Genomic DNA, 23,916 nt, shown 5'->3' with positions numbered 1-23,916 from the left:
TGTAAGACCTCCGTTTATCTTCAGAACACAGTTTAAGATGTTTTAGATTTCGTCCGAGAGCTTGTTAACCCTTTCATTGAAAATCTACGTACAGTAATCTGTCCATGTCCAGAAAGGTAATTAAAACATCAACAAAGTAGTCCATGTGACATCAGTGGGTTAGTTAGAATGTGTTGAAGCATCAAAAATACATTTTGGTCCAAAAATAACAAAAATTACGACTTTATTCAACATTGTCTTCTCTTCCGTGTCTGTTGTGAAGCACTTGTTCAAGACTAAAGCCACTTGACTGCAGTGACGCGGATGACGTACAACGTGGCTGACGTGTTATTTGGTGCGCCCCTGCTGTTTTTTTTTTGTGCGCCCGGGCTTCGTTTACAGAAAAAAAAAACTTAGCAAACGCGTCTGAGGATAACACGTCAAACGCGTCACTGTAGTCACATGACTTTAGTCTCGCGCATGCAGACTAACGCAGAGACGCAACAGACGCGAAGAGAAGACAAGGCTGAATAAAGTCGTAATTTTTGAACCAAAATGTATTTTCGATGCTTCAATACATTCTAACTGACCCACTGATGTCACATGGACTACTTTGATGATGTTTTTATTACCTTTCTGTACATGGACAGTATACCGTGAAAAGATTTTCAATGCAGGGTGAACAAGCTCTGGACTAAATATAAACATTGTAAACTGTGTTCCGACGATGAACGGAGGTCTTACGAGTATGGAACGACATGAGGGTGAGTCATTAAAGGGGACAGAGAATGAAAAACCATTTTTACCTTGTCTTTGTTGAATAATGGTAGTCTACCCGCATTCACAAACATACAAAAAGTGCTCGACATGCCAAACATCTCAGTCTCATAGAAATTTCTCTTTTAGAAATATCAGACAGAAAACAGCCCAATCTGAAAAACTGATGCTTATGACATCACAGGCATCTCACTGCCCCTCCACTTTAAAATAATTGGCTACATTTTTTGAGTGGCAGCAAAGTCAGCCAATCAGTAATGAGATTGCAAGTAAAGCCAGTAGGGGGAGCCAAATAAGTCCAAAACCACTTGTTTAAAATCCCCCACCCTAATAGAGCTATCTGAGAGAGGTTTTTAGGAAGCTTCTAGGCATTACAGACCCAAACAAAACATTTTTTGTCTACATGTCACATCACAGAACAAGGATAAATACTCCGTTCAATCATTCTATGTCACCTTTAATCACATAATTTTCCTTTTGTGCGAACTATCCCTTCAACGTGTGTGCCAAGAAAAAATATTATGGAGGCATGTAAGGTAAAATGCAAGCTAGCAAAAGTGTTGATGGTTTCATGATGGACTAACATTATGCATGCCTCGTTGTTGCATAAGCCTTTTAATAGGCAAATAATGGCTATATAATGTCTGGGTTGGCTAAGCACTGTTAATGACATCAACGCTGCAATACAGTCTCCACAAAATTCGCTAATGAAATACATGGGATTTCTGTGCGACCAGCTGTTGTTAAACACAGTGCCGGATCTGAATCCTTGGTGTACACCAAAATGTTCTTTGGGGTTTCAAGTGATTTCCCTAAGTATACAATAATGAAAAGGACAAATTAGTTTGTTTATATGCTTGTAAAACATTTCTACACTGCATGCTTACGCTTTTTAAATAACTACAAACACAAGTTTCTTATAAGATTCTTAATCACCGTGTGGTCCAAGACCAATATATCAACAAACTCCGTTCTAGTCCACTAGGCTACTGCTTTAAAATAATCATCAGTTTCTAAAAAGCCATCTGTGAGTGTCTTTGTGAACTTTGTAGTACAGGCTGTTTAACACTTCAGATGTAATCAAGAGTCCAAAATAGGCGTGAATATGAGCATGACTTATGAAACCCCGACCATCAGGAGCGATTAAGTCAAGAGACCAAAAAACGTCCAGCGCTGTGGGTAATATGCATCAACTGATCTGCTGGGGGTTCGTGATCTACCTTGTTACCATGCGAGTATCACTTGAATTCCAGATCGATTTTGCTCAAGGCGGGGAGCAAAGGTGATGCATATCAAAAGAGCAATAATGCAGTCCGCACTACATTCACAGTGGGGGCCAACACTTTGGATTGAATGATCTGCCTCCATTAGATTTCAAAAGGGTACAGTATTTATAGAGTTTTACACTCATTTTACACCAATGTGCACCAATAAACAAACTAAGTACAGGTTGTAATTGGATCCATTTTCTTGAGGCTTCTCGATTTCCCACAAGGCGTAATTCCAATCTGAGGGTGGCGCACCATTTGTCAATGGGTACTGTAGGAAAAGCAACAAGCAACACACACACACACACCTGAACAGTTAGTAGAAATTCAAGCATTTCATAGTTCACAAACAACCGCAAACACGTAGAAGAGCAGTTCCGTAAAATCTATTTGGCTGCAGACATCTGGGGACATTAATGACACTGCACTGCACCTGGCTCTTCAACAGCCACGCTTTTTTGCACATGGAGATTAAAAGCCTCTTTCAGGCGAGGCAGAGAACAGACAGGGTTACACAGCTGAAACTTGTCATGTCCTGGATTTTCCTTTTGTAGGAAGGCAAGCACAGATCGGTTGTCGTCAGTGAATTTGTATGTTCTACATTGAGTGGACATATTTAGCTTCAAAGTACAGTACTGATGTGAGGTCACTTATAGGCATATAGATTTAAAGCAAGTTGTTCTTAAATCTCTTAGTAATAAAAGTGCAAAACAATGCTATAGAAGAACCAATTCTGGCTGTATGGTTCCATGAAGAACCTTTAACATCCACAGACCCTTTCTGTTTCACATAAGGGATTGAAAGGGGTAAAAAAAAGATAATTTACTTTCATAAATCTTAGTACTAACAGGTTCTTTGGGAACCCCAAATGGTTATTCTATGACATCACTATAAAAAACCTTTTGTAGCAAAGTCCATTTCAACCACAAAGGACCAGTATCATTCCCTTGCCTGAGATTTTAAGTAGAAAGGAGAATCTTGAAATCATAAACATGATAAATGAATACTCAACATTTTATAGATCGCTGCAGGAAGTGATCATTGGTGGAAATTGACCAGTTTTATTAGAGCCATATGCTATTACCTATGTAAGAAAATATGCCTTTCTGCTAATTACCTTGCCTGCAAGAAATAAAAGGAATATGAAGCATATTTATTTAAAAACTACCACCTGGGCCCTCGTGAAACAACCTGCCTCCAGTACAGCCAGTATCAATTCAGCACCAGTAGAATTATTGTTTATAATTAAGTTTAAGGCCTGCTGGTCTCACAAACCATTCATTTTTTGTCATATACTGTAAAATATATATTTTTTACTTTTTTGCCCATTACATTTATTTATTTGGCTAAACACTGTGCGTCAGAATGACTCATTGTATTCACACTGAATCTCTCTCTCTCTCTCTCTCTCTCTCTCTCTCTCTCTCTCTCTCTCTCTCCCTCTCTCTCTCTCGGGCAGTATGGCAGTGATGTGAGCTCTAGATCGCATTAATTATCCTTGCGATCCCGTCACACTGCCACCACGCGACGGGTTATCAGCCAACAAGACTCGCGCACTTTACGCGGACACCGGGCATCTAGGAAACAAATCATCCGACTCAATTATCCAACAATACTCATTTATTCACACCCAGAAAGTATCCACAACAACACTGAAAAGTCAAATACCAAAACTGTAATGCGTAATCTATTTAAGATTACTAAAAGAGGAGATAAATGGATTTCAAATGAACTGAGGTCTCTGTGTGTGCTTGGTACATCCTATGTGCTCTTCTTGTCACTATATCCACTAACCGTTTAGCATCAGACGTGTCAATGCTCCGATGCAAATTAAAATGCTAGGCAGGTGCTAATGATCAAGATACATCAGCCAGAAGTGTTGCCCAGGGGCTTGCCTCCACCCCACCAAATTCATTCAAAATATAAAAACGCATTTTTTACGCCAGAAAGCCAAGCTATAATATTCTGTAGGTTTCTAAAGCTGTCAACTTATATAGCTACAGTATGTCGAAATCCACTGCAAGATCTACATTTCGGAAAAAGATGAGCTTGTACCGAGCCTTTTGCTTTCCAAACAAATAGAAAACATTAAGGATGTCTGAACATTAAAAACCTGAGCAGGTTGGATGGTCTGTACTTCACATGTTATATGGAGACGGCGTGCAACAGTTAAATCCGCCAAATCAAGTGTGATGAATATCACACCATTGCGAGATGCTCTGGAGAGCCGGATGGCACACTGACAGGTGTAAGGTCCAAATCGTACATGTAACACAACATGTAACACAAGTATAGATCACTCACTGATTAATAACGCACGTTTCTTGTATAATGAAGCATTTGATTGGCTGTACCAATAACAGTATATTGCACCTTGCATCTTAAAGAAATCGTGATGCGTTTCCACTTCCATCCCACCATTGATACTACCCCTGTTTGAAATACATATAATAAACGTCATTTTGCGATGTACAAGGCTATATGTAATTTTCTATTTCGTAATAGTGTTTATTTAAGACCACTTTCTGAAAACGCCCTGCACGGGTGCCCCGAAACAGCTTTGAATGGGATATCTTAGCCCCCAAATATAATATCGCTCCACAATTTATCATGTTATGTCCATAAGCAACTCACGTATCGGTTTGAGCATACTGCAAGAATATTTATTGAGTCCTCGCTCAATGCCTGCATTGAGTAAATGCGCTTCCACTCTCAAGCATACTGCTGCACGGTCGGCTCTCCCCACATACAAGTACCTCCATCCATCCATACATATATACACTCAAACCTCCATACACGTGCAAATTGAGGCAAAAATGCCCAAATAACTCCTCGAGTCTGATGACTTACCTCGCACGCACGTGACCATCATAAAAAATATCAGATTCCTAAATGTAACTCCAGTTTTAATCCTCATTTTCTTCGCTTGGGAGTCCACCGGACCGCATTTAATACATCCTCTCTTAAAAACGGCTAGGATTCCCGTTAATCTGACGCTGTTTCCTTCTGTGTCATCTATGTTCATTTTCACATGAAGGTAGTTGTTGGTTCCCTCAGCCAGAAGCGGAGCGGATAGGATCGCGGTGTGGCTCGGAGTGAACGGTGATGCTGGGATACCACAGCAACCTTGACGAGGACTCAACCATCTCACCGAAAGGGGCCAAACTCTGCGCTGTGATCTCACTCACCGACTCCAAATCTGTTTAGGATGCTCTCACTGTTTCATAACTGTTCAATGAGTTTACATGAGCACTTATAAGTAAAACGCATAGATTCACCAAAAGGCAATTAGCAAATAATGGGATTTTTTTTAAATGATGCATAATGAAGCAAGCATTTGAACTCCCTTATCCCTACTCTATTATGTGAATTTCCTTATCAATTATCGATAACAAATAATGTTTTTTCCAATTATTGATTTGTTATTTTATAAATATCTTGTTAAATACAAGTATTATTCTCTTTCGCAGAGATAAAGGCAACATAACTCACTAAATCATTACAGAGATGTGTCTAATAAGGGATACATCGGCAAAAATATCACAAAACCAATAAAATACATAATACATAAAAAAAACGTCACTTGGGTGTACATATCGCACAGGGAAAACCATTCAGTATTTAATTTACGTCCAATACAGTATTGAGATCGCGTATAGCTCTATACAGGTATTAATACTGTTATTGGGTTCTTGTAACCTTGTGGACACTGTTTCCTTAAGAAGTTTGAAGAAAACATAATCCTGTTTCTCCAATACTCTGCTACTATAAGGATTATATTTGTCGTTATTACTTACGAATGGCATATTTTTAAAGAACTTGGGATGTAAGATGTAATACTTGCAGTGTAGAAGGACGCTCCTGCCATCTACAGGCTAAACACCCAGTCAAATTCATGTGCAGAGGCCTGGCATTCTCAATCCCCCATCAATTCCCACACTCACGTACCTACAGCAAAGCGCACACGCGCTGAGCTAACTACCTGTACACAGATGTAATGCTAAACAGACATTTTTAATAGGCTATACTGTACAACTCAAATTATTCTCGTCTACACAAACCAAGCCCCGGGCAACACAAATATAAACCATTGTTTAAAAAAAAAAATCTATTTATTGATGAAATCGATTAACTGATCACCCCAAGATAAATGAACCAAAGATCAATGTTTATCACATGTGTTAGTGTAATGAAGGCTGAAGCGCAGTCCCGTCTAGACATAAACGTAGAGCTCTCCAAGGTGCTGAAGTCCTTACGCAGCAAACGCGTGTAACAACAATATGATAAAATAAGGTAACTATATGGATTTAAATGAGACCAATCTACAATTTCATGTAAAATACTTAAAACAGGTATGATCTGTCTTAAAGAAAAATATAATTGACTAAGTTTATGCAACTGGCCCCGGGCTTATTTCGCTATAACAACCTGCTGCCTATACATTATTCCGCGTATTACACGGCTATTTACCTCATAAGTAAGGTAAAAACCATTAAATATTGATCTGAAATATTTGATTTGCTAATTTTTAACGAATGCATACCTTCTGCGAGGCAAAACTCATTTACTTTCGGTTTTAAAGGTCACGTTCTTCCTGATCCCATTTTAAAAACCCTAGTTTGTGTGTAATGTTGCTATAATAGCATAAATAATACCTGTAAAATGATACAGCTCAAAGCTCACTGCAAGGCGATACTGTATATTTTCTTTAACAGAATTCGCCTTTTAAAGCCTACAGCGAAAGGACGGTTTGGACTACAGCCATCTACTTCCTGCTTTAATGACGTCAGTAGAACAGTTTTTTGACTAAACTCCGCCCACAGGAATACGTCAGTCGCCAGCTAAACTAATGGCACATTAAACAAACTACACAATCAGAACTCGTTAGGTATTTCTGAAGAAGGGACTTCATAGAACAAGGAAGACATCAGCCTGTTTTGAGGACAGTGAAAACAGGGCTATACAGATAAGTAAATTGTGTGAAAAATATGTCGCGACTGGCCAATCAGAATCAAGCATTTTAGAGCACTGGTTAATATCATTATCTCGTTTTCGACTGAGGTGGCAATTAGCAGCTTTTGAGCTCCTAGATCAGTTATTATTTTATATAGTTTTTAAATATTATTTATTTACATTTTGATTTTTGTTTTAACATTCTATGTAGTTTTCATCTCTTATATGTGGATGTATTCGCAAACAAGAGCCATCAATTTCTCTCTCTGTTTAAGAGCCTGAACGTTATGAATGAGTGTTGTGTTAGGGAATTATTCAACAAAGTCATTCTTACCCATTTTTTAAGCACTACATGTACTCAAGCATTAATTAGATTGAGGAATTCTATCCTCATCCAACAAAGGAAAGGGCAATAAATCATACAGTCATAAGCATAAGCATCTAACCTTTACTCATTGGAGTCTCTCAATGACAGGATTACGAGAGAGGGAGCACGATGGTCGAAAATCCAGCAGAGAATGAATCATGACTGCACCTCATCAAATCCACATTTCTTATCCACATTGAGTACAAAAGACTAACCTTCCTCTCCCTCCCTTTTCCAACACACCAAATTAAAATACAGTTAAGGTCCCTTAAATAACAGATCAGCTCAATGCGACTGGACCTTTGCGAAGAAAGGCTATTTATGATCTTGTCAGCTTTTCAATTTAAATTAATAAACAGTTGTAATGAGAATTGTTATACATTTCAATGTCAATGTACCAAGAAAATACCTATATTATGTGCACTTTATGATCAACATCATTTAAATGAATAGATGCAGCATAACAAAGGATAAAATTTGCTTGAAACAGTTTATACAAGCCCAGAATGTTCCGGTTCCAGATTCCCAACATTTATTATATTTAAATTTTAGTGAAAAAAAACGTTCTCACGTAATTAGTAGTCAAAAAGTTGTTTTAACCAAATAGTTTGACACTATTTACACAAAGTACATAGTTTTAGTACATAAATCAGTACAAAACATTTCTCTACTGAAATTGCTGATCTTTATTGCGGTCTAACAGGTTGTGCATCACATTTCCGTGTAGATAGTTTTATGAAACATTTCAAGATCTGTAAATAGACTTTTATTAAATAATGGGACTACACCAACTTTTGTACCAAACAGAAAACAACAACAAAAAAAAACTGTGAGCACTGCTTTCTCATTTTACATGCAGAAAGGGAAACCAACCAAAACAGGGGGCGTTTACACAGAGGACTGATTAATTCTAAGAGTTAGAAACAGAGTGAAATATAGCCTGGTAAACTCATTTTGGTGAAAAAAACTTTGACTAACATTATCACCAAAACTATTTAAATGTGAAATAAGCACTACATTTTTTTGCATATCCAGTTAGCATGTTTGGTAAGTTGCATGAACTTTACAGGGGCAGTTTCCTATACAAGGCTCAAAGGTTCACCCAAAAATGAACATTCTGTCATGATTTACAAATCTATCATGTTGTTACAAATCTGTATACATATGTTTGTTCTGCTGAACAGAAAGATATTTATACAAGAAGATGTTTGCAATGAAGCAGGAAACAGAAGGACTCTTGAGTTCTTGACTACTCTGGAAGTCAATGGTGCTCAAAAACTGTTTTGGTACAAACATTGCTCAAAATATCTTACTTTGTGTTCAGCAGAACATAGAAATAAGTACAGGTTTGTAACAACATGAGGGTGAGTAAATCATGACAAAATGTAACTTTGGGGTGAACTATCCCTTTGAGCCCAGACTAATATATACAGTGCCCTCCAGATGTATTTGCTGTGGAGACAAGACATTTGTAAGATGAATATAAGGCAAAAGTACAAAATGTCATATTTATTAACATTTGTTACAACACGCTTTACCAACTAAGAACAATGACTTATGTGTGTTGTTACCAAATGCAAGACTCTGCAAAAGCAATGGATCAAACTGATACTACACATTCATTACTACAAACTCAAAAATCCTGTTTTGTCCCAATACCTATGGAGGGAACTGCATGTCTAAAGTCTCTGAACTGAAAACTGCTAGCACTTACATAGAAATTTCGTTATATAGTCATGTTAATTTTTGATTCTTGGTTTGTGATATTATCACGAATTTCTGTGTTTTTTCGTGATCGTATAACAAATTTCTGTTTTCGTGTGATTATCACGTACTGGTTACTCAACTCTTTTGTCCTATTTTCCATTGTCGCTTCGGTTTAGGGTTAGATTTACATAAAATGACATCCCTACCCAAACCCAACTCTAACCCTAAAGCCAGGCGACATATAAAAAAATTTATCAGAAAAAATTGTATAAACCAATACATAAATGCAAGCACCAAAACCACGAAAACAGGAATTCGTTGTTTGATCACGAAAAAACGCGGAAACTCGTGATAATATCACAAAAAAGGAAGACCATTAGTGCAATAGTTTTGTCTCATGCACACCAGTAATGTTTTTGTTTGTAAAAATTACTTATATCTTACTAATATAACTAGGCCTTAATATTAAATATTAAAACGGCCCCATAATTTCACACCACTATTTTCAAGAAACTATCATATTTGACATACTATGGGGCAGTTTCCCAGACAGGATTTTAGATTAAGCCAGGAATTGACCATGTAGTTATATTAGGAAATGTTTAGTATTTTACAAACATGCCTCACAAAAAACATAAAAAGTTTTCATCTCAGACAAAACAATGGCACTGAAATATTTTAAGATATGTGAGTGCAAGCTGTTTTGTAGGTAAGACAGCTCAAACATGCATATTAGTTTGGGAATAGGTTTAAGCCCTGACAGGGAAACCGGCCCTGCACATAGTTATCCAAGATACCATTACGAAATAAAACTAAGATCAGTCAATGCCAAGCTTCAAAGCATTGCCCGAAAAGTTTTAGGCATCACTTGCTTTCAACATATCATACCACTACATAACAAAAACATTTTGAGTGCCAAGGGCATTCAGCAATGAGATACAGAAACGTCTGCTTTAAAAAGACTCTTGGTCACTTGAAGAGATGCAATGCATCAATCCGGCCCTAAGGCATTAGTTGTGTTATTCTTATGATGGGAAAAGTGACCTCATTTGCACACTTCATTAAGTCACAAACACAGCTCGCCTTTAAGGTATAAGAGAGTTTCTCTGCTTATTTACTTCATGCTGTTACTCCCGTGTTTTATAATAACACTAAATTTCTAGTCAACAACTAACAAAAAGTTAGTATTGAAAGCTCCTTTACCCTTTCATTTGCATTTAACATATACTTATATCCAAAGTGACTTACAAAAGTTAGTAAATAGATTTGGAATGACTTGACCTGACCTGACCTGACCTGAATGAACTATTCCCTCAACTTAGCTGGGTCAACAGACCTTTTACTGTGTATAACAGTCTGAAATATGGCGCAATGCACACACTTTGTAATGTAAAGTCATTATGGCCTGCATTAATGAAGTTATTGATTCATTATTAAGTACATGACTTCCTTCTGATGCATAGCCTATCAGAATAAAATAAGAGAGGGTGAGAAATAAAGTAAGAAAGTGAGTACAAAAGAGCGTGCCATTTGTCATGTCCAATACTTAATTCTGTAGTGTCCCATGCTAAGAAACACAGAGGTTTGCAGTCTGGTAGTTGACAATGATGTGTAGTACTGTAAGATCTGCAGAGCACTGTTTCTAGATCAGCACATCTACACTACACAGTCTTCCATTCCATTCCATGCAAAAGTATTCTAAGACAAAGTAATGACAGTTTTATGCCTAAAAGTGTCAGGCCTTTAACATCACACCCATCAATTCTTCCTCAGCCTCCCGTGGCAAAAGTCATAGATCTGTTCCAGTTATGCAAGACAAGGCATCAAAAACTAGAAGTGACAGACAAGAGATTGAAAGGTCTTGCTTTGACTGGAAACAGATATTGTTAGGAATTCCCTTTTTTTTCTGATGATTTATGTTGTTTATTTGATTTATGTATGCAAATCACAATTATTTTGTTATTATTGTATCCTTCTAAAAAGCATTAGATGATTAAAGATGATTGCTCAGAGGTTGCTCTTTCATAGCTCATGAGATTTTTTACATTTGATTTTTGGCAAATCTAAGCACAGTTTGAAAGTTTCAAATCTCTTCTAAAAGTTATATGATTAGTCTTTTCTATATAAGATATAAAAAATAAGTGTAGAGTTAATTTAATGTCATTGTTGTTTTTTAACAGTGTCTGCCACTACCAAAATTTGTGTTTTTGCAAAAAACCTGCCTTCACATGCAACGGTTACTTATTTAAATTAAATGACTTATTAAATTACTTATCGACTTAAAACGCACCCTCTGCAACTTGTTTGGTTTATTTACATGATTTGGAATGAAGCAATATTATGTGCTGTATCTCGTTTTGTTTTATTATTTATGGATTGCCAAACTATTATTGTAGTTTAGACCCAGTGGAATTTCAAATTTAATGATAGTCCAAAACCTAACAAAGTCTTCTTTTAACATCATTTACTTGCCTTTCTGACAAAATAGACCGTGATTTTAAATTATATAAGAGAGTTAAACAGCATTTGTTACTTTTTACATCAACTTCTTGTATATCACATTTTTATCAGAAGTCACAGTAAAAAGACACTGTCCACTTTGCATAGCAGGGCAGAAGTTATTACATGTTCCCAATCCATAATTAATTTGAATATGTCAATTAAAGAAAATTGCCCCTTAATTACCCATGTGCTGGTGAGAAAACCAGCGGCTCAGCAAACGGAAAGAACCCTAAATATACTCCAGACCCTTTGGGCTTGTCAGACTGATGTAATAATTATATCTAAAGTGGAAAGAAGGGCAGATAATCTCCAGCAGAGTCTACAGTAGCTCCTGCAATAAACTGACATAAACTGGTGGGTGTGAAAAGTTTCACTTTAAAAATCACTTCCATTCAAGGAAATTGCTCTTTGATCAGAAGGTACCTTTTAGGTCAGGCTGGATTTTAAGTGCCATAGAATGTCAAACTGTATTTACCTAGGCATAGATGAATTATAAGAGCTCTGTGCATTGTAATGACATATCGTGAGCCTTGAACGTTTTTCCTCATTTTTATGTAAACCGCGTGCATGCAAAAGACTGCTGGAAAACAGGCCAATCTCAACGTAACACCGAGTGTACGCCCAAAACATTAAATTACACATTTTTTTCTGCTGGGTATTGACTTTATAGTTGTACGTTTTGCAGGTCCATACTGAAAAAAACACAAACTTACCACTCAGAAACGTCCATTAACAATCTCCAAACAAGTAGTTGTTCCTAAAAATCTGTATTTTTATCTGATACAGGCTCAAACATACAAGGTGTGTTTACTAATGTGAGCTATTGGCATGAGCATCAGAGCAGAGCAAAGAAATCAAAGCAGAGCTCAACATTATTATTCATAACCTTTCCAAATAGGGCAAAAATAGACTTTTTTATTCAAAATATTTTATTCAAATCCTAGGGTTTTAAAAGGACATGTAAAAACGTTTCTGAATATGTTTACACTTATTAAAGTTACATACCTTCTATGTAAATATCAACGAATAATTAATATAAAAGCAACTGAGTTTTCAGTACACTCACTGAAGATAAAATAAAATATTCTTTAATCTCTCTTTTCTTCAAGTCCATTTTTTATCTTTATTCATGAAAGTTGATTAATCAGGTGTTTATAAAGGTAGTGACAATCACGTCACTGAAATAAAATTACAACGCCAAGATCTTAAGTGATCCTGCAAGAAACCGATTTAAGCTTATTTGAGAATGTATTAATAATAATAATCATACAGTAGCAAAACTAATATACACAGCTCAGTAGACAAGCTCCCTACTTTGTTATTTGAACCAACACAATGAAAAAAATGCCCATATACAGTATGCACCCGCTAATAACAAAAAACTGATGTTGTATTCATTTTATTGAATAGTATGCAAAGCAATGCAGTTTTCTTACTGTAGTAAGCCATGAGCAGTTTATTTTGATAAATGGCTCGGGTCTCTTTGCTAATAGTGGATCTGGGCCATACAAGATTTGAGTGTTGTTGTGCCTCCAACCGTCAGTCACTGTTGCAAAGAGAGGACTTAGAAAGGCTTTGCAAACTGGTTTAGGGATGCTTTGGTCTCTAAGAAGCTTTCTGTTGGTCTTTCTCATCTACTAGCCATTGACCTATTTATGTTGCTAAATGATGCACTAAAGAATCCAAATGTCATATAAGAATCAATCATGATTAGAAATTTTTTAGTAACATCTCGGTTGAGGATCCAAGCAAGCCATATTAAAACGTTATGTGTAACACAGAGAATCGTCACTATTCGCGTTATTCCTAAATGAAAGATTAGCATATCCTTCTGCGCCATCCAGCATATTTTCATTTGTGGGTGAAGCTTGCATCTGAGACTAAGCAATATTATCAACTTGAATTGCACTTTCTTGACTAGTGAGGAATGATAAAAATAAAGGTGAATTAGCTTAAAGGAATATTCCAGATAATTTACTCACCACCATGTCATCCAAAATGTTGATGTCTTTCTTTGTTCAGTCGAGAAGAAATTATGTTTTTTTGAGGAAAACATTTCAGGATTATTTTCATTTTAATGGACTTTAATAGACACCAACAATTAACATTTAACTCAACACGTAACAGTTTTTTTCAACGGTGTTTCAAAGGATATAAATGATCCCAAACGAGGCATAAGGGTCTTATCTAGCAAAACTATTGTCATTTTTGACAATAAAAATAACAAATATACACTTTTAAAGCACAACTTCTCGTCTAGATCCGGTCCAGCGCAACCTAACGTAAATGCGTTGTGACGTAGGGAGGTCACGTGTTACATATATAAAACGCACATTTGCGGACCATTGTAAACAATAAACTGACACAAAGACATTAATTAGTATCATTCAACATACAACAACGTAGGAACGGTTCTTTTCTCAACACTTGTAAACACTGGGGCGGAGTTTCGCGTTCGTCCTCTGTGACCTCTTGACGTCATGACGTATTGCGTGGGGTCACATTGGCGCATCACGACCGGATCTAGACGAGAAGTTGTGCTTTAAAAGTGTATATTTGTTATTTTTATTGTCAAAAATGACAATCGTTTTGCTGGATAAGACCCTTATGCCTTGTTTGGGATCGTTTATAGTCCTTTGAAGCTCCGTTGAAAAAAACTGTTAAGTGTTGAGTTAAGTGTTAATTGTTGTAAGTCCATTACAATGAGAAAAATCCTGCAATGTTTTCCTCAAAAAACATAATTTCTTCTCGACTGAACAAAGAAAGACATCAACATTTTGAATGACTTGGTGGTGAGTAAATTTTCTGGATTTTTTTTTTAAGAAAATTGAATATTTCTTTAAGTTATTTCAACTTATTTCAGTGTATTTGGTATAATACAATGTGTTTGTGTGGTTTATGGTTAAAAAACACTTTATTTGCCACATACCATACATTTTGATTTCTGAATACCTTTGATGTCAGACGTAAATGTGATGCCCTTTACCATGTTTGAAAGATTTGGTTGCTGACAGGTGATAACTTACAGGCTGTGAGTCCGAAGCCTGAGGAATTATGATAATATCCGTCTTACATCACCAATAACAGGAAGTAAACAGTTGCCTATAATCCGTGTGTTTGTTGTAGTCCAAAAAAAGAGATTTACTTTGGGGTTAGTACCTTCTGCATATCGTTAACATGTAATAATACAAACCTACACACCAAAGGAAATGTAAAAATGTCAATCGGACAATAGGTGCTCTTTAATAGCAACTCCTCACTAGACATTTGAAATGAATCGTAGTTTCGAAATGATTAAACTGAATTCAAGTTCAAGGAACTTTACTGTGCCGATGAACCGAAGGATTGACAAGTATTTCATAAGTTGCTGAATAGTCAACTAGTACTTCATCTTTAATTTACTCCTTTTTTTGAGCATCTGCATGTATCAGGTAAGCATTTCAACCATCACTGGTTAATGCATGAAATCTAGCTTTATCCCCTGGCCATGAATGAAGTATGAAGCATATGTACAAAAATCCATTACTATTCTATAGTTATTTCTAATTCATGACACTCACATACAGAGCACAGTTACAGATATATTGTACTGTACATCAACACTGCACTTTTGTTCAGGCAGCTGCTTAGAAGCCTAAAACATTCAACGTTTACACGCTTTAGTTTCCCATTGTTACCAGCATAATTGGTCCCAGCAGATCATATTCTACTTTCTTGTGCACCCACCGCCCCATGTAGCGGTCTCATTTGTTTGGTATTATTTCAGTTTTGCCATTGTTACCAAGGAGACAATCTTGGCTATTGTTCTGTGTTTTTAAAATCCTCCCGAAGTCTAAAGTACACCAGAGACTCTACTGTCCCTCTACACTGCTGGTTAACACTCAACAAAAATGTCAACAACAACAAAAGCAATGCTTATAAAATAAAATCATTAAAGACCAGAGATGAGAACGCAGAGGACAAAATTCTAACTGCAGAACGCAATAAAGCAACGGCATGAACGGCCACACTTAATACAGATCCATCGCTGTGACATGCCAGCCAAGCCTTGCAAGCTGTTAAACAACTTGGCTTTGTTCTTCCGTTTTCAGAAATGAGGGTGTAAAAGCCAGAACTGGACATAGAGCCAGGAAGAGTGTTTGAATATTCATTAAACTGATCATTAGAGAGCTTGGCTTGGCTTCTGATGAACCAATCAGATCTAATGAATTTGATGTGGAAAGTTACGGCCATAAAAAATGCCCCACACCGCGAGGGAGGGACTTGAAGCAGAAGAGTTTGTCTGAGGCTAAATAAGAGCAATTAAGTTAAAGTTGAATGAGTAAAATTGCAGGAGACTGTGTTGTATTTTTTTATTCAAATTAGCATACTCGCAGCCTGAAACAAGTACAGTAGCTGAAAACACCAGGGGCTCTTTAAAAAAACGTTGAATGTGGGAGCCAAAGATATTGGATACAAACAAGATTGAGCACTGCAATGCTCAATATGGCCGCTCTGGTGTTGGAAGTCCCACATTTAAGTTAAAAGAACCAATCATCTATTGATAAATACTGACAATTATTTGGGGGAGGGGCTCTATACTGAGTTATAGTGAGGTGCTTTTCAACTTGTGCGCATGCGTAGTAGCAGAAACAACCTTGAAAAAAGTTGTTTTAGTGGAAGTTTTAGCTTATGAAACAAAAATTATGGTACAGTTGCTGTAAGGTTTACGTTTTGGTCAGAAATATTGTGATTTTAGCAAATGATTGATTTTAGAGATAACTGTCTTTTCCCACTGAAGTACAGTAGATAGCACTTCGTCTTGACTGAAATAAGCCAGAGCCTTGCAAAAATGGCTGCCTAGTGGCGCAACTTCCCTAAATGGATCCTCTGATAATAGAAAACTTCTGTTTTGTTTTATCAATCACTATACGATGTTGGTGTGGTATTTCTCCCTCCCCTCCTCCACTGTGATTGGATGGCTGAGTGAGCCCAGCGTTTTTCCTAAAGTTTAACATTTTTAACTCTCTGTCACTGGTAAAAATGAGAAAGAAACACTCTGGTGGACACACAGCCTTATTGACTGGAGTCTCATTTATAAATGTGCGTAGGATCCTTACTAAAAGTCTGCGTACGCACAAAAGCCAAAAGAATGGCATACGCCGAAAAATATTAAGTCTTCTAAACAAAACAATGTTCCCTTTATAAATCACAGATCACCTGCAAGTGTGTGTACATGAATCATCCTCAGATCCCACCCTGTAAGCCCAGTCTCCCAACAAGTTAGTTTTTTATAGATCACATTTTTTATAGATCTTTGCACGCTTTATAAATGAGACCCCTGGTCTGTCAAGGTTCAAAGAGGAGAAAAAACAAGCATTAACCCTCTTTCCGCCATTGGCGAGTTAACTCGTCAATTAAGAGTAAAGGCTTCCATGCCAAATTTTCCGGCAATCCGTATTTCCGCTAATATCCAAAACTCAGAAGAATACCCTTCGGGCAAACAGTTCAAACTCTGTGTATGTTCTGATGATTGCTCTGACTCTGATCTCTATCAAAAGTCCCTCACAAAAAATGAATTAATTTTTCATTTGATATATTGTATGTTTATATATTTAAAGAAAAAAAAATTCTGGAAGGCTTTAAACTTTTGTAAAAATCATAAGAAATGCTGCCGCTGGCTGGCAACCAAAAAAAAAATGCTGGCAGGGAAAGAGTTAATGTAGTTTATATAACTTCTATAGCAACAGTCTATACAACTTTTTTCATAGCATTATGATGATTTGAGTAAGAAATAGACTGAAGTTTAGCAATTTGCTGATAATGTTTCCCTCTAGTAAACTGTTAACTCAAGAATAAGCACAGTTCTCTAGGTTAATTTGCTGACTTAATCCTCTGGTCTACTTATGGGCTGGTATGAGATTTCATAGGTAAAAATACCACGGTTTCACAGTGTTGCAGTATTGCCATTGCAACACTAAAATGTGGTATTTTCAAATGTCTGCGTATACAAACAACAACTTTTTAAGTTGACACAATACATTATATTTTTAAGAAACATACAGCATGTATGTCAGGTAAAAATAAAGCATATAAATTAAAATATTCTTTAAAGGGGCAATAAGTAGGATTTACCCCCATCTAGTGGTGAAATTGTATTTTGCATTCAAACGAACAGTGCTCTCTAACGCCTCGCCTTTCCAAATACGTGTTGCAACTACGGTAGCCATTATGTAATCACTGATCTCCTTGTCCGTTGCAGCTGGTTCACGTGTTCTGAATGAAACAAGTTGTGGTAGGCTAGTGCTTTTTGTCCCTCTCTGCTATTATAGTTTATCAATATGGCGGAACGATATGGATGCCTCCTTGGACTTATCCATTCAATGTAAGTAAAGAGAAGAAATTCTAAGCTTACAAAGAAAAGTTTCTTAATTCTTTTCTTAATTTTGAGGAAACACATTGGAAATGTATCACAGAAAATTTTAAGTGTCTTTAAAACCTTGGAATACCTCGAAACCAGTTACCGGCCCATGCCTACTGTGGTCACAAATTTTTTTAAGTTAACAACTCACTAGGCAAATATTAACAGTAAATAAACTGATGACTTCAGAAGAATTGAAATACAGTATAGTGCACGAATCATAATGCATTCATTTATTTTAAGTTTCTTTTAAACTGTCATACAGAAATAGAATTCTCGAAATGTTCAGGAAAAGCATATGGGGTTAAGAAAAAATTAGGATGAGAAAATTACAAAATAATAGTTTTATTTTTGGGTCAGAGTCTTAAAAGCACATGGTAGAAACAAAAGGAAGGCTTTCAAGTCTTCACATACGCTCTTGTTTGTTTCTTTTTTATCTATTTTTGGATATGCCAATAATAGCCAAGAAGACTGTTTCATTTGACCAGTGACGCAACTCTGGTACTCTACGCTCTGTAATGGTAACGCAAAGGGAAGAGGGAAAAGCACAGAAAGCTATGGAGAGATCTATCTGGAGCTTTCAGTCACTACACAGCTCATTGATCGAGTCTGTCTGTGTCTCTCTCTCACACGCATTCACACACTTTCATGGTGTCTACCACATCAGATGAATCTATCTCCTTACTTCCACATCTCTCAGTTGCCCTTATTTACACTTTATGAAAAGCTCAGGGAAACAACAAAGGATGTATTTCATGCTTTGAAGATCTGATTTAAATGGCACCCATAGCGATGGGTTGATCTAGGCCTTCCATTATAACATGGCAGTCAAGAATCATACCTCCCCGTCTCTCTTTCTGCGTGTATATATGTAAAGCACGAGTACAGTGTGGAGCTATCAGAGTAGAGGAGATGAAAGAAATGGAACATGCCTTGCATACTTTTAATGATGTGATTGCATTTGACAGGGCTAAATGTGAGCAGGTGTCACAGACACTTGAAGGTTCTGTGGGCGACGCCAGTGGTGTGTTCTTCAAAATGTCTTCCCCCTGCACATGCTTGAGTCTCATTGGACGTGACAAGTTCTCTTGAACACTTGACAAGTATGTCAGACTAGCGGAGTGTCAAAGCTGTGGGTCATGGCTTTGGGTTACGTTGAAAGATGGGTCTTCGTGACCTCTATCAGCAATATACAGATATTGGCCTATAGATGATATCTCTGAATGATTCCTGGAATACCTAAAATATGATTTATTTGCAAGTCAGAAGCATAATATAACAATTAACCATTAACTAAGAATAACAGTCAACATTATAATTGTTAATATTCTGAAATACGTTTTTATGACGCATATGCAGCCTACAAATGTGACCTCTGAAGGCTGCAGCCTTCGGATTGAGAAACTGCCTGCATGTTATCCGAGTACATATCAGTGATTTAAGAAATCATTAAGTATTTTTAAAAACCCGCATAAATTCGGAAGTTTGCAAATTATTTAAATTATAGCGTCTTGTTTTCATTAAACCTAATAACAATTTTTCTTTGGTATAATGGTTTTAAATAATTCTGAGATCAAGGGGGCTCCCTAGTGGTGCGGGGCCCTATGCAAATTGCGTAATTTGCGTGAAATTTTGATGTGTTAAAAAGTGTCTTTTTGTTAGTTTGTTGTTGTAAATGTTCCATTTGACAGAGATGTTCCATTTTCCAGGAGTTTAATTAAATGTTTATGTTATATATTTTGGTTGCATTTGAAAGAAAAAATTTAACTGCTTAACAAGACAAGAATATAAAAATATTGATAAAATAATCGAATCCGATCGAAACGTAATCGCATCGAAGAAGTTTTAGATGTTCTGGCAACAATCGCAACACTGCCGGAGAAATTAAATTTTGTATCAAATCATAATGAATTGTCCGATTTACACCCCTATAATTCTTGTGAGATCAAGCTAAATAAGTCACATGCAAAACCACATGGTCACATAAATCATTTTTGTGTAAATCCAACATGAAACCCCTGGAATCACGTGTATAATTCCAGTGTTTTTCTGTAAGGATTGTGATCCTAAAGTTGCAAGTTGGTAAAACTTTAGAAAAGTAAAACAACTGCAATATGCAACAAAATCTTCAGATATTCCTCAGCATTATTTACCTGATCTAAGAATCTGTGTTTTACAGTCTAGAGTTTCAACTGTGTCTGAGTCACAGCCCTAGAGGTTTAGGACCATCACACCAGATTTTTCATCATGTTGAAGGATATCACCACAAATCCTTTAAAATCCTTTCATTGCATAAATCCAAGCCTCGGCGGAGACCATCTTCCCACGTATCTCAGGTTCTGCGTCTTTGAATCTTTTTTCATCTCTCTTCCTACCAGCAATCTCTTCCACTGTCTTTCCTGTCATGTACGAGCATGCCTAGGGGAATTGTGGGAATTGTATTCCAGGTGGAGGAAAAACCCTTAAGTGTTCGGCAGCAGGTGCTCACTTATTTAGACGAGTGACTGGATAATTACTAGCACCTGTGCGCATATTGGAGAGCCGTTTCACTGCCTCAGAAACAGGAAGAGGTTTCAGATAAAGGGACAGTTACTCCCGAAGGAGACAGAGTGGAAACTGTGCCAAAAGAACAATTCAACACAGTATCTCTAAAACTCGGGATAGAAAACCCAGCTGCAAAGTAAACAAACACTCCATAACCGTGGATATATACAGGATAATATCAGAAAAATTACATCAGGGTGGGAAGACGCCGATTCAATCTATCAAATCACATTGAAACGAACATTGAAAGTATCTTATCTATCTTATCTGCCTACCTTGGGGACAAAATTTAAATGAATAAACAGACCAAGTAGACACACAGAGTGCAAAGAGCCATATATAACACTTAGTGAGAGAGCATAAATGAACACCACTTCTTCACAATGCACACAGCTGTACATTAAATGGTATATTCAATGACTGAAAACCAACTTCTTATTTTCTTACACACCACAAATCAGAAATAATTACTTACTACTATCATATGTGAAAAGTCTAATTGTGTCCAATCTGATTTATTTAAGAGACAACCCTGCAGTGGCAAAGCCCCACCGTGGTAAACTCCCAACATATTATTATGCAGAAGTAATCCTGCTATTCACTTCAAGCCCTCAATACTAGAGATAAACATTTTGAAGAACTGAGATAGATATAATCTCATGATAATGTGATCAATAATTTATGATACTAGGGACTGAAGCTATATTGAGCTGAAAGAAAAATGGAGGAAAGGAACATACAAAACAAGATATCTGCTTTCTGAAGAGGAATCAATGTCCATATGAACTGCCTGGGAGGAAACAGCTCTAAAAACCCACTGGCTGTGCACACACACACGCGTGCACACACACACAATAAAACTATAAAATCTGTTTTCAATCAGTTCATAAAAACTGTATTTATATTCTGTTACAACCTTGAATAACTCAACAGCAGCTTGGTGTGATGCTTCTTCATGTTCTCTGAGTAAATAGCTACATATCTTGCAGTTTTAATATACCAATTGCAAATTCATGTTAAAATTTGTCAATACACATGACATATTCCCACTCTCACGAAAATACATACCTATATGTAATTTACATACCTATATGTCACATAAATATTTGAGTATATTTTGTGACACTGTCACGAATTTCCGTGTTTTTCCTGTTTACGTGTCGTTGTCACGTATTAATTACTCAACTGTTTTGTCCTATTTTCTTACCATTGTCGCTTCGGTTTAAGGTTAGATTTACATAAAATGACATCCCTACCCAAACCCAACTCTAACCCTAACACCAGGTGACAATGGTTTAAAAATCAGAAAATATAAAAAAAATCAGGATTTTTTTATAAACCAATACTTAAAGTGACAACCTAACGCAAACACCAAATCTAACCCTAAACCGAAGCTACAATGGTTTGAAAATAGGAAAAAGCAGTTGAGTAACCAATACGTGACAAAGATACGTAAACAGAAATTTGTGATACGGTCACGAAAAAACACAGAAATTCGTGACAGTATCACGAAAAAGAATAAATTTACATGACTATGGGTATTTTACGAAGCCCCTAAGGGGACATGGAGCAAAAATTAAAAAAGTTTAGTTTCATGTGCTCACGTGAAACTTTCATGTGCTCACGTAAAACTGTCATGTGCTCACGTGAAACTTTCATGTGCTCACGCGAAACCTTCATGTGCAGAATTTTTTTTAAGTTTAGTTTTGCGTGCTCATGTGAAACTATCGCATGCTCACGTGAACTATCAAAAAGTATCGAAAGTTTCACCTGAGCGCGCGATAGTTTCAAGTGAAAAAAAATCTGCACATGAGAGTTTCATGTGAGCATATGAAAGTTTCATGTGAGCACATGAAACTAAACTTTAGATTTTTTTTACTTCAATGTCACCTTAGTGTCAGAATCATGCCAGATCCTTGTTTGTATTTAGATCTAGTTTAGCATGGCAGGGTTCTGACAGTACATATGTTCTACGTGGGAGATGCGTGGTTTTAGTATTGGTTTATTCTGACCACGCATTTCCCGAGTCTCGTCTATTTTTCCCCAATCCCTTACTCGTAATGATTTCCAGCTGTATGTAATTTACTTTGTCCCTATTTATTGTCCTTGTGTTTGCTGTTCTGTGCACGTTCATCTTGTCACTTATTCTGTTGGTTTGCCTGTAAGTAATTCGTGATATCTTAGTCGTAGTATGTTTAGGTTTTTTTTGTAAAGTTTAGTGTTAATTCAGTATCGTGTTTTCCTTGTCTTGTTTTGCCCCCTCGTGGGTTTTGTTTTCTGTTTTACCCCGTCTGTTTAATAAATTCCTTTGTTGTCAACGTCCGCATTTGGGTTCGTGTCTTGTGTCTCAAATATCCTGACACCTAGGGGCTGGGTAGTACGTAGTTTTATGAAACTGGGTTATGCATATTTAATTAGATGCGCTCCTGCAATGTTTATTTTGCTAACCAATAACATTTTGAGGAATGTTAAAAGATGCTGTGCAAATGACCTGGGGAAAGATTAACATAAATTTTTCTTCAGATAACTCATCAACTTACAAAAATCCAAAAAATTACTTCAATTGGTAATGTCTAAAATGTGTTGTGAAAAATGTGAAAGGTTTCTTTTAACTTACATTTGAAAATGTTTTATTATTTAAGGTGTTACCAATTAAAGTATTTAAAAAAATTCACATAATTTTTTTTTATTTAAGTGATTTTTTTACGTTTATATAACCAATTAAAGTCTTTTTTTTTAAGCAGCTTTCACTTTTTACAATGCAATCTGCCCCTATACTGTATTTATAAACACATTTATTTGTTAAAATTTGAGATTTGCTATTTGATGAAAAACACAAATTTAATTAAGACAATCAATACACAAATCTTTGGATTGATTCATTCTGACTGATTATAGTTGTGCTGACGTTTAATCTTTGTTACTGTACACTTATAATTCCAAGCTAAAGAAATAATGCCAACTCAAAGTAAATACATAAAATATTTACATAGTAATCACACATTGCCTTTGGTAATGCAGTTTCCAACAGAAACCATTTCTATTCAAAGTAAGGCATTGACAAAACACTTTCAACAAACAGATACAGACCCTGTAGATCAATGCTGAGAAACCCAATTAAAACGTTAGTGTCACCCAGCAGAATGACAGGTTTTGTTGCCTGTATTCAATTCTTGTTGTTGGTCCCAAAGTGGAAAATTACAACACGGACATGACAAATGGCCTTCGCAAAAATATGCCAGAATCTCATTTCAAATTATGTCTCACATTTGTTGCCACCGTAGAATCAGAAAGAGTCGAGTATTGATCAGATTGAATCAGATTTCCCCTGACAGCGGATTGATTTCCATGCCGTGTCCGGAACGCACCGGAGACGCCGATAGACTTGAGATGGTCATACAGTACTGCTTCACGAGTGA

General features: G+C 36.5%; 1 protein-coding gene across 5 annotated transcripts in view; it reads right to left on the bottom strand.

Annotated features, from left to right (window-relative positions):
- csmd3b (CUB and Sushi multiple domains 3b) overlaps positions 1 to 5,126 on the bottom strand; it is a 502,030-nt gene extending 496,904 nt beyond the window's left edge. For all 5 annotated transcript variants that reach the window (XM_065290793.1, XM_065290794.1, XM_065290799.1 and 2 more), the window contains exon 1: positions 4,875 to 5,126. In XM_065290793.1, the coding sequence (XP_065146865.1) occupies positions 4,875 to 5,049 (175 nt within the window). In that variant the 5' untranslated portion in view covers positions 5,050 to 5,126. The remainder of the gene's footprint in view (positions 1 to 4,874) is intronic.
- Positions 5,127 to 23,916: the final 18,790 nt, after the last annotated feature.

The sequence above is a fragment of the Paramisgurnus dabryanus genome, chromosome 19, assembly GCF_030506205.2.
Source record: "Paramisgurnus dabryanus chromosome 19, PD_genome_1.1, whole genome shotgun sequence".
In the NCBI taxonomy this organism is placed as follows: Eukaryota; Metazoa; Chordata; class Actinopteri; order Cypriniformes; family Cobitidae; genus Paramisgurnus; species Paramisgurnus dabryanus.
This window is presented reverse-complemented; position numbering and strand designations above follow the sequence as displayed.